Here is a 9,955-nt window from a genome sequence, read left to right as displayed (position 1 = left end):
TTTTTTTGCTGTTGTATTTGTTAGCCCTTTTGTTTTGCTGTTTGATTTGCGCCTGTGCTAGCGTTTTTATATGCTTTACTTGTTAGTCGCTTTGTTAATATTGCACTTAAATATGTTGTTGTTTTTATAAATTGCATACGCTTGGCCATGAATTAATTGAAAAATGCACAGCATTTCTTTATTATTAAGTACTTATTTTTTCCACCCTAACAACTGGCGTTAGGAGGTATCTAACGTTTAGCCCAAATCGATGCGTGCGAAGACGACGGCGACGGCAACGGACAGCGCGACAGGACACTGAGTTAGAGGTGGTGAACGATTTTTCTCTGGCCACAAGCGTATGCGGTTTAAAACATTCCATTTCCATTTCACTAGCCGCATTTATAATTTTAAGCCATTTGTGTATGTGTGCACTTTTAATTCACTAATTATGTTGGTTGCAACTATTATCTATGTATCTTTTAATAATTCTTTACACACATACATGCACACATACATATTTTATTTCACACACATTTGCCCAAAATAAATGTGTTTTCTTATGAGAAGAATCGAAAATCGTCTCGAATATGATTGGAACAAACTAGCAGTGTGTACACACTTGTTATAAAATTGAGAAAATATGTCTGATTGGCTATCGATAAGTATACATTTTTACAAAACAGTATCAAATACTTTCAAACAGTGCCCTTGGCTAAATGTATAGTTTATTTGTGGATTAAGTTTTTAAAAACATTGCCAGACGACACTTATTTTAGCTTAGCAAAAGCGTATCGATGTTTGGTAGCCGCGTTTACAAGACAAGTCCTATCGATACTAATATCGCATGTCATCACTAAATTCTCAACTTGTTTTTGACGAGTCATTTGCTTTTATCGTCCGAATTTTTATTAAAAGCAAAGCGTTCGTTCAGACATTGCATTCTAACAGTAAACCAAAATAATACAACATGGACGTACTAATGGCAGATAGAGTAAGTACTGTGGAAATAATTCACCCAAAACATAGTAAAACAGTTTTTGCGGCTTTCAAACAATATTTTAGGATGAACTTGATTTAAAGCTGAAAGATGCACACAGTTCGTTGGACGAATTGGATAATGATGATTTGTATGTGCGCTTTAAGGTAAGTTGTTTATGCAATATCATGTCCGCTAAAACTTAAACTTATGCGTATTTTCTGCAGAAACTACAAAAAACATTAGAGTTCATAGAGGTGCAAGAGGAATACATAAAAGATGAGCAACGCAATCTAAAGAAAGAATATTTGCACGCACAAGAGGAGGTGAAACGCATACAGTCGGTTCCTCTGGTAATTGGACAATTCCTAGAAGCTGTGGATCAGAACACAGGCATTGTGGGCTCAACAACTGGCTCAAACTACTATGTACGCATATTATCTACCATTGATCGGGAGCTGCTGAAGCCTTCAGCCTCGGTGGCGCTGCACAAGCACAGTAATGCGCTGGTCGATGTGCTGCCACCAGAAGCAGACAGCTCCATATCAATGTTGCAGCCAGATGAGAAGCCAGATGTCAGCTATGCGGACATTGGTGGCATGGATATGCAGAAGCAGGAAATACGTGAAGCCGTCGAACTGCCACTCACCCACTTCGAGCTCTATAAACAAATTGGCATTGATCCCCCGCGTGGTGTGCTCATGTACGGTCCACCTGGGTGTGGCAAAACCATGCTGGCCAAAGCGGTTGCTCATCACACTACTGCATCGTTTATACGCGTCGTTGGCTCTGAGTTTGTGCAAAAGTATCTTGGGGAGGGACCACGCATGGTACGCGATGTGTTCCGCCTGGCCAAGGAGAATGCGCCGGCGATTATATTCATTGATGAAATCGATGCAATAGCCACAAAGCGTTTTGATGCACAGACTGGAGCCGATCGTGAGGTGCAGCGCATATTGCTGGAGCTACTAAATCAAATGGATGGCTTCGATCAGACGACCAATGTTAAGGTAATAATGGCTACTAATCGTGCTGATACCCTGGATCCTGCACTGTTGCGTCCTGGTCGCTTGGATCGTAAAATCGAGTTCCCATTGCCGGATCGCCGACAGAAACGTTTGGTCTTCTCAACAATTACATCAAAGATGAACCTTAGCGAGGATGTTGATCTGGAAGAGTTTGTAGCTCGTCCCGATAAAATTTCTGGTGCTGACATTAATGCCATTTGCCAAGAGGCTGGCATGCATGCGGTCCGCGAAAATCGTTATATTGTACTCGCCAAGGACTTCGAGAAGGGTTACAAGAACAACATCAAGAAGGACGAACAGGAGCACGAATTCTACAAATAGACAATGTTAAGCGTATTTTTCAATTTCACCTCAGATCAGTTCGATTGTAAAACTTTATTCTGAAATACATATATACTTACATATAGAATGCTAAAATATATATATATATATACATGTCAAACCAAGACATTCATTTTTAAACTATTGAATCCAGAGACCTTAAGTAATTGTCCGATAAAATGATTGTGGTCCCAGTAGCAGTAATAGCTCTTAAGTCAAACGCAAACATTAAGCAAATTAGGTATGTATGTATTAAAAAATTTAATTAACCAAAAAAAAAGGAAACAATAGAAGCCTATCCGATTTATATATGCTTCACTTCATAAGCGAATTTACTACGGCATTAACATTAATGGCTTTGAGGTCCGCATAGGTTTGTCCAGTGCCCACAAAGACAATGGGCTGGCCAGTAATATACGTCATTGATATCGCAGCGCCAACCTTGTCGTCAATTGTATCGAATTTGGTTAGCACAATGCCATCGATAATATGAGGATTCTCGTTAGATGAGTAGTCGGCCAGGGATTGATTGAACTTGACCAGTTGATCAACGGCTTCGTTGCCGACAAGCGCCTCGCCCACAAACAGCACTAAATCAGGATTGTTAACCTTGATGAGCTTGGAAAGGGAACGCATCAGTGGCTCATTATCCTGCATGCGACCAGCGGTATCCACCAGCACCACATCCACTTTAGTATCATGCGCATATTTGATGGCCTCCATGGCAATGCCAGCGGCATCTTTGCCGTACCCCTTCTCGTAAAGTTGCACCATAGTGCGATTATTATGTTTTGTTGCTGGATGCAGTGCATTCAAATGACGCGTATGCGTGCGTAGTTGCTCCACAGCGCCCGCACGGAAGGTATCACAGGCAGCTATCAGTACATTGAAGTCATTTTCTATAAGCCAAAAGCAAATCTTTGCCAGATTGGTGGACTTGCCCACGCCATTAACGCCGCAAAAAATAATTGTGTAAGGGCGCCCATTGCGCTTGCATTCCAGCGCATCACGTATGATGTCAATGCGTCGCTTGGGCGATAATATACGCACCAAGGATTGCGTCAACGCATCCTTGACCACATTGGCAATGCTATCAAATGTGCCCATTTGCTTACCCTCCAGTGAGGTGGCCACAGAATCGCAGAGCTTGATGGCAATCTCAGATGCGACATTTTTTGATATCAAATGATCACGCATCTTCTCCAGCGCTGGCTGCAAATCATTGAGTGCCATTGTCTTCGCACCTACAATGCCCTTGAAATAGGATAACAGTCCACCGCTTTTAACTTTCTTCTGTGCTACATTGTTTGACTGACGTGGTTGCTGCTCATCATCGCTCCCGCTGTCGCTCGTATCGTTCTCGTCATCCGTATCGCTTTCCACTTGCAAGTCACGTATGCTGCCCTGCATGGTGCCTACCAGCTGATCAAAAAAGAAACAAGTTACTTAGAAGTGTAATTAAATACATAGACCTTATACTCACATCATTATTGATGCTTTGCACCTGAACATCCTCAGGCGCATCCTTAGAGCGATCCAGCAGCACTGCGTCCTTGGAACTGCCGCCCAGATCCCAAACTCTAGGTTTCTTACCTGCCTTCTCCTTTTCTGCAGTACTGCTTTTGGTGACCTTTGTAGCCTCAATGGTCACCTTTTTGCTGGGTGGCGTCAGCTTCTCACGTAGCTTGCGACGATTTTCCTGAATAATATCCTCGGAGCTGCGCGGTGATGATTGCAATTTGGATGGTGGTGGACTTTCCTGAATGTTAACTCGCTTCTCCGTCGGCGCAGACTTCTTGTCGTCCTGAATCATGGATGCGACGGTTTTCTTCGATTTCAAAGACTCATTATAGCTACGCATTGCCTTTGGCTGCTTTCCTTGTTTTACGGAAGCCTCCTCAGCAGCGCTCAGAACGCTTCTAAACTCTTCCTCGAACTCATACTCTTCAGCAAGACGCTCTTGTGCGGAAACTTGGCCAAACTTTTCTTTAAACGCCAGCTGCATATTGGCCAGAAAGTCGTCCAGGTAGTTAAGTTTGATAACTTTTTGGAATACCGCCGCGTAGACCAAGTCGAGTTCATTGTCCAGCTTAAATTGAACTGCCAAATGATCCTCTTCAAAGTATTTTGACTCCGTATTTCGCTCCTGAAAAACAAGAGTAATTTACAATTAGCATAACAATAACAAATGCACGAGCACCAGCAGCACTTACCTCCAATATAACGCCACGTATCAAGCTGTTTATACAGTTTGAGAAGTTTTTGCCCGATTCATTTGAATTCCACAGCACTACGCCTCCTTTTGTAAAGACAACCACAAAGTCTAACATTTTAGTTACAATTCAGCTACCAAAATTTTTAAAATAACCCAGGACGAAGCCACGTAAATAATTACATTTAAGTGTAAGTGCGACCAGTACTACTGCACTCAAGTGTGTGCGTGCGACGGAGTAAACAACAAAATATGAAACTTTCACACTGTATTGTTACTTGTCACGAGTACAAAAAAGTAACGAGTCACAGTTGTCACAAATATCTGCTGGCATTGTATTTTTAATATTTTTTAAGCATTTCTAAATATATTTAGTTTTTTTATATTTGAAGCATGGATGTAAACCTCAACTAAAGATCAGCTCGTACTTAAATTTATGAGCAAGCAGATACTTTATTAACAATAAGTAAAGAAAATGATTAATAATTTATTTTTTTTTATTGAAATTAAAGGACATCTTTATGAATAAACTTTGAAGCACAACCCAAGAATAAAAACACAATTAATTCAATTGATTTTCGGTTTTTTACTATGACGCTTATTAACTAACTTCATGGTTGTGAATGGAATTTTAAACAATTTTAGCAATACATTTCACATGCATGACAATTTTGTTACAAAAGACATTCGCTGAATGTAATAAACAAAAAAAAAAAAGAATGTGTAAATATAGTAATCGCGAAGAGAAATATGCTATTTAAATTGATGATTATTATTGTTCTGCTTCTGCCTCTGCCCGTCGACGACGGCGGTATGGAGGAGCCGGAGCTTATACACATTCGCTGGTAATTAAGAGCCAACAATGATGTTGTTGATGGGAATGTGTATCAGCTTGACGAAGAAACCAATGAAGCCCATGATGCAGAAACCAATAGCGGTAGCAATGGCAATCTTCTGGAACTCTTTACGGTCAGGCTTCGTGCAACGCTTGACTAGACGAATCGAGTCCTTGGCGAAAGCGCGTCCAGGTTCGGCAAATTTCACAACTTTGTCCATGGCTATGTTTCAGGTGCGTTTAAGCTAACTGCAAGCAAAAGAAAATCAACTTTTATTTGTTTGTAACACTGTTAACAATGTATGCCATCAGCGCCACTTTCACACATCACAGAAGGCGAGTGCAGCGTCAACGTCACAGATTGACGACGTGGCAGCCGATAGCAACGTTGACGTCGCTGTAAATTCTACATAGTTATTGAAGCCGCAAAAGTACTCAAATTCAGCTAATATTGGTATTACACCATTCAACTTGTTTAATTTATTAGATTTTTTTGCTTTCAAAGGAAATTTTAGCATTTGCACAGCGCATTGGTATAAGGTTTTAAAAGCTCAAATACTATAAATTTACTGAATTCTCAAGCTTCAGTGATGTCTTATTACACGCACAATGCGAATATTGCAATATATTTGATGTTTTTATTGATTAACTTATTTATTTAGTTTCAGTAACTGATTTAAACAAACACGCACCTCTTACTTCTTGAAAATTTTTAACACGAATGATTACTCGGTGTACGAAAAGTAGCATAAGTGACACGACTTTGTTTTGACAAGTGTCCACGTCAAAACGTCAAAAGCAACAGGGTTGCAATGAAGTAGTTGGCGATTATAAATAATAAATTGCTTATGTGTGCGACCTATCGATGACTGGGCGCGACAAAGTACACTTTTGAACGAGTTAAAATGAACATTGTGCAGGCTTATGATAATTTAATTAATAATAATTATGAGCTAATCTACACGTTTGACTTAAGATTCTTCCTTGTCGCCCAAGAGTCGCTAAAAAACAAAAATTAAGTATCTTATTTAACTGTCATTTAAGTCACCACCGTGTACTGTCATCCAGCATAATTGATCAAATTGAGCCAACAAACAAAATTTTCCGACGGCATTTTGTTTGCCATTTTTAGTAATTAGCAGAAAATATACATTGTTTGTTTGTACAAAAATTGTCTTGCATCGCACGGAGTGTCGTATATATACGCACATTTGCTACTCACTTGCATGTTTGTTACCAAAGTAAGAAAAGCTTCTAAGCATTTTACGGTACTTTTGCAGAGTACGCTAAATTCCTTTAATCCCGTTGTGGTTGCAGCCAACATATGTATGCACAATGAGTGCTCAACCAAGTCCCTGCATAAACCCGCCTCATCCGCCAACTGAGCAGGAAAAGGTAAGAACATTTCTGTTGCATATAGTAAACAATGATAACAATGAGCTATTGTTTAGGTGTACCAATGGATCAACGAGTTGGCGCATCCGGATACGCGGGAGACAGCGTTGTTGGAGCTAAGCAAGAAACGTGAAACGGATTTAGCACCCATGCTGTGGAACAGTTTTGGCACTGCATGCGCTTTACTCCAAGAGATTGTTAACATTTATCCATCCATAACGCCACCAACATTGACAGCCCATCAATCGAATCGTGTATGCAATGCGCTAGCACTGTTGCAGTGCGTCGCATCGCATCCAGAAACACGAACTGCCTTTCTACAGGCTCAAATTCCACTATACTTGTATCCTTTTCTATCGACCATCTCCAAAACACGTCCCTTCGAATATTTGCGTTTGACCAGTTTGGGTGTCATTGGCGCCTTGGTCAAGACTGATGAACAAGAAGTTATTACTTTTCTGCTAACTACGGAAATTGTGCCACTATGCCTTACCATAATGGATAGCGGCTCAGAGCTGAGCAAAACAGTTGCCACCTTTATTATACAGAAAATTTTGCTGGATGAATCTGGACTGTCATATATATGCCAGACTTATGAGCGCTTCTCTCATGTGGCCATCACACTTGTAAATCTTATAATACACACACACTCTCTCTTCCTGTTTTCACACACACTTATACTCGTATTCGTTTTATAGGGCAAAATGGTGATACAGCTTTCCAAGGATCCATGTGCTCGCCTGCTTAAGCATGTCGTGCGCTGTTACTTGCGTCTTTCGGACAATACGCGGTGGGCAACAAGATTATTCCCAATTTTATACAAAATAATAACACTCGATCTTTGCATCTTTTTATAGCGCACGCAAAGCACTTGGACAATGCCTGCCGGATCAATTGCGCGATGGCACATTTACTCAGTGCCTGCAAGACGATAAATCCACCAAGCAATGGCTGCAAATGCTTATCAAGAATCTAGAGCTTGGCGTTGTGCAGCCGTGCCCACCCGATCCACGTCAGATGGGTATGCCGCCCATGGGCTAGATTAATAGTATTTACTAACGTTAGTACAATATGTAATAAAAAAATAATATTAATAAAGTCAACTACGTAGCCAACTGGCATGTCCGCATGTGGTTGCAACATTTAAAATCCTTTAATTGCTTTTAATATACATATAATACATATAAATATATATTTTTGGACACTTATAAATTTCATTAATTACAACATTACAAATATAAATACATTTAATATTAAGAAAATACTACTTAGCAACAGCTGCGAGCATAAAATATGCAAAACAGATACATATGTATATATATATGCATATAAATTATTCTGTAAGTATTAACAGCATCACCATACGTCTTTGAAAGAGTGTGGAAGTATGAGTGTGTGTTGTACAAATTAATGGATATATTCGTTATCCATGATCCAAACAAGTAATTATTGAACATATTTTGTTCATAATCAAGGCCTCGACTTACACGCCCTTCAATGGCGAGCGACCCTTGCAAAGAAAATGCCAAAAAATGATTTGTTGTTGCATATTGTGCAAATGCATAGTGATATGCACAGATAAGTCAACAATCTGCAAAAAGTGTTGGTTTATTGCGGCGACTGTGTGGGACCAGCTGCGGCAGATGCACGACGAGCCATTTCAGCCTTGCAATCGGCGTTATTCAAGGCCAATGATTGCGACTGAGACTCAACAGTCGCGCCTCCTGGGACGGTTGGCATTGACAATTTGAGCTGTTGCTGCAGCTGGAGCTGTGGCAAGGCGCTCATTTGTTCCAGCAATTCGAAACCGTTGCGCCAAATTAACAAATTGGCACGCAACTTCAATTTGTTGCGATTTTTAATCAAATGCTTCTCCATGGCAAAGCCTTGGCGTGCGCAAGCAAAGTCGCAGGCACGCTGGCGCAGAACGGGACAAATATCATTGTTGCCATCGCCCACATAAAAGACATGATCATAGCGTATGTTGTGGCGCAAATCCTGCTCGATTACAAAATGCTCCAGAACGCGGCCCTTGCACAAATTGCTGGCGCTCAACTTGCAGTCTGTCTGCTGATGATGCGGACGCACTAGCAACAGACCATTCTCATCAAATTCAGCTGGATTGGTGAAGATGGCCTGGAAACAATCGGACAAATTATGGGCACGTACCCATTCATCAATAAAAACGCTATTGGAGTCGCTTATGATGATCAAATCAAAATTGAGCTTCTTGTGCAGATGCTTGATTAGACGCACAAACCCTGGCACCTCCGGTATGCCACGTATAGTGTCCCTTATGCGCGCCTCAGTGACTTGTTGCGCATGTAACATACGAAAAACCTCAGCCATGTACTCGGTCCAGCTATCATTTTCCAGCCTGTTGAGTGCATTCGATGTAATTAGCTCGGTGGGCAGCAGATCCCTCACCACAGTGTCCGTATTTTGCGACACAATTGTATGGTCAAAATCAAAAGCGGCCAGGCGACGACGCTGTTGCTTGCCAAGTCCACAGTTGGCTGCTACTTCGGCGGAGACCGTAGCAGCAGCTGATGATGACGACGACATTTTCGGCACCTTAACTATTAAATTTTTCTAATAATTTTTTTTGTCTATCATTGATTATCTACGACGTATTGACAAGATGCGCGTAAACTTTGGCATTTACAGGGGGTTCAGGACACAATCGATAGCAACGGAGCTATTGCAATCGAATATTTTTTCATGGTCACACAATGAGCATAAATCAACTTATAAAGAAACTATAAATAAATATGTCCTATTTGAATTTAAGCCAATTCTTATTCAGACGGCTCGATCTAAGTAACCCTAGTATATCCAGCAGTATTTTCCCTTGTTTTCGTATTTTTTCCTACTCTTTTCTGGCGTCCACCAAGGATAATAAGGGCAGACTTTGCTGTGGTTTAAACTGTAGAATTTTTTCCACGTATTTTATTATTAAGCAATTCGGAATGTTGAAATTGTTGTTTGTGAAACTTTTTAACAATCTGAGTCAGTCTTAAACCAATAAAACCATTTAATTAGTGCAAAGTCCTGTACAATTTCGTGCTTAGCTTTTGGTTACATTTAGATATTTACAAGCCGCCACTATTGTTCGATTACGACTAAAATACTGGCGCTTTTGCGATGGATAATAGTTGCTGATTTCTTGTTTCATGTAATTTTACTATACACTGGTCGGTTGCTTT

The 9,955-nt window shown here is 40.5% G+C and overlaps 5 protein-coding genes across 6 annotated transcripts; 2 read left to right on the top strand and 3 right to left on the bottom strand.

Annotated features, from left to right (window-relative positions):
• Nucleotides 1-861: 861 nt before the first annotated feature.
• LOC108605214 (26S proteasome regulatory subunit 6B) lies at nt 862-2,406 on the top strand. The gene is made up of 3 exons (XM_017994823.1): nt 862-973; nt 1,045-1,125; nt 1,186-2,406. Exons 1-3 carry the CDS (start codon nt 950-952, stop codon nt 2,305-2,307), a joined length of 1,227 nt encoding a protein of 408 aa, XP_017850312.1. The 5' UTR covers nt 862-949; the 3' UTR covers nt 2,308-2,406.
• Nucleotides 2,407-2,490: 84 nt separating this feature from the next.
• On the bottom strand, nt 2,491-4,784 carry LOC108605206 (signal recognition particle receptor subunit alpha homolog). Its single transcript, XM_017994809.1, has 3 exons — nt 4,521-4,784; nt 3,791-4,453; nt 2,491-3,729 (listed from the first exon to the last, which is right to left on the bottom strand). Exons 1-3 carry the CDS (start codon nt 4,635-4,637, stop codon nt 2,623-2,625), a joined length of 1,887 nt encoding a protein of 628 aa, XP_017850298.1. The 5' UTR covers nt 4,638-4,784; the 3' UTR covers nt 2,491-2,622.
• Nucleotides 4,785-5,085: 301 nt separating this feature from the next.
• On the bottom strand, nt 5,086-6,139 carry LOC108605239 (protein transport protein Sec61 gamma-2 subunit). Of its 2 annotated transcripts, none has more exons than XM_017994852.1 (2): nt 6,047-6,139; nt 5,086-5,603 (listed from the first exon to the last, which is right to left on the bottom strand). In XM_017994852.1, the coding sequence occupies exon 2, from the start codon at nt 5,573-5,575 to the stop codon at nt 5,369-5,371; it is 207 nt and encodes a 68-aa protein (XP_017850341.1). In that variant the 5' UTR covers nt 5,576-5,603; nt 6,047-6,139; the 3' UTR covers nt 5,086-5,368. The 2 variants fall into 2 exon arrangements, with proteins under 2 accessions (XP_017850341.1, XP_017850342.1); XM_017994853.1 differs by having other exon boundaries at nt 6,054-6,071.
• A 297-nt stretch (nt 6,140-6,436) lies between these two features.
• LOC108605225 (CCR4-NOT transcription complex subunit 9) lies at nt 6,437-7,884 on the top strand. Its single transcript, XM_017994836.1, has 5 exons — nt 6,437-6,595; nt 6,672-6,749; nt 6,806-7,375; nt 7,448-7,539; nt 7,607-7,884. Exons 1-5 carry the CDS (start codon nt 6,581-6,583, stop codon nt 7,788-7,790), a joined length of 939 nt encoding a protein of 312 aa, XP_017850325.1. The 5' UTR covers nt 6,437-6,580; the 3' UTR covers nt 7,791-7,884.
• Nucleotides 7,885-8,020: 136 nt separating this feature from the next.
• On the bottom strand, nt 8,021-9,945 carry LOC108605224 (pyridoxal phosphate phosphatase PHOSPHO2). The gene has a single exon (XM_017994835.1). It carries the CDS (start codon nt 9,312-9,314, stop codon nt 8,358-8,360), a length of 957 nt encoding a protein of 318 aa, XP_017850324.1. The 5' UTR covers nt 9,315-9,945; the 3' UTR covers nt 8,021-8,357.
• Between the last annotated feature and the right edge of the window lie 10 nt (nt 9,946-9,955).

This window comes from Drosophila busckii, chromosome X (genome assembly GCF_011750605.1).
Source record: "Drosophila busckii strain San Diego stock center, stock number 13000-0081.31 chromosome X, ASM1175060v1, whole genome shotgun sequence".
In the NCBI taxonomy this organism is placed as follows: Eukaryota; Metazoa; Arthropoda; class Insecta; order Diptera; family Drosophilidae; genus Drosophila; species Drosophila busckii.
The sequence above is the reverse complement of the archived record's forward strand: the minus strand, read 5'-3'. Positions and strand labels throughout refer to the sequence as shown.

Coding starts and splice junctions, on each gene's coding strand:
- LOC108605224 (XM_017994835.1), bottom strand. CDS start 9,314: ATGTCGTCGTCATCATCAGCTGCTGCTACGGTCTCCGCCGAAGTAGCA.
- LOC108605206 (XM_017994809.1), bottom strand. CDS start 4,637: ATGTTAGACTTTGTGGTTGTCTTTACAAAAGGAGGCGTAGTGCTGTGG. Junction 4,454..4,520: donor TACGTGGCGTTATATTGGAG/GTAAGTGCTGCT, acceptor CTTGTTTTTCAG/GAGCGAAATACGGAGTCAAA. Junction 3,730..3,790: donor TGCAAAGCATCAATAATGAT/GTGAGTATAAGG, acceptor TTTTTTGATCAG/CTGGTAGGCACCATGCAGGG.
- LOC108605214 (XM_017994823.1), top strand. CDS start 950: ATGGACGTACTAATGGCAGATAGA. Junction 974..1,044: donor ACGTACTAATGGCAGATAGA/GTAAGTACTGTG, acceptor ACAATATTTTAG/GATGAACTTGATTTAAAGCT. Junction 1,126..1,185: donor ATTTGTATGTGCGCTTTAAG/GTAAGTTGTTTA, acceptor TATTTTCTGCAG/AAACTACAAAAAACATTAGA.
- LOC108605225 (XM_017994836.1), top strand. Junction 7,376..7,447: donor CTCATGTGGCCATCACACTT/GTAAATCTTATA, acceptor TTCGTTTTATAG/GGCAAAATGGTGATACAGCT. Junction 7,540..7,606: donor CGTCTTTCGGACAATACGCG/GTGGGCAACAAG, acceptor ATCTTTTTATAG/CGCACGCAAAGCACTTGGAC.
- LOC108605239 (XM_017994852.1), bottom strand. CDS start 5,575: ATGGACAAAGTTGTGAAATTTGCCGAACCTGGACGCGCTTTCGCCAAG.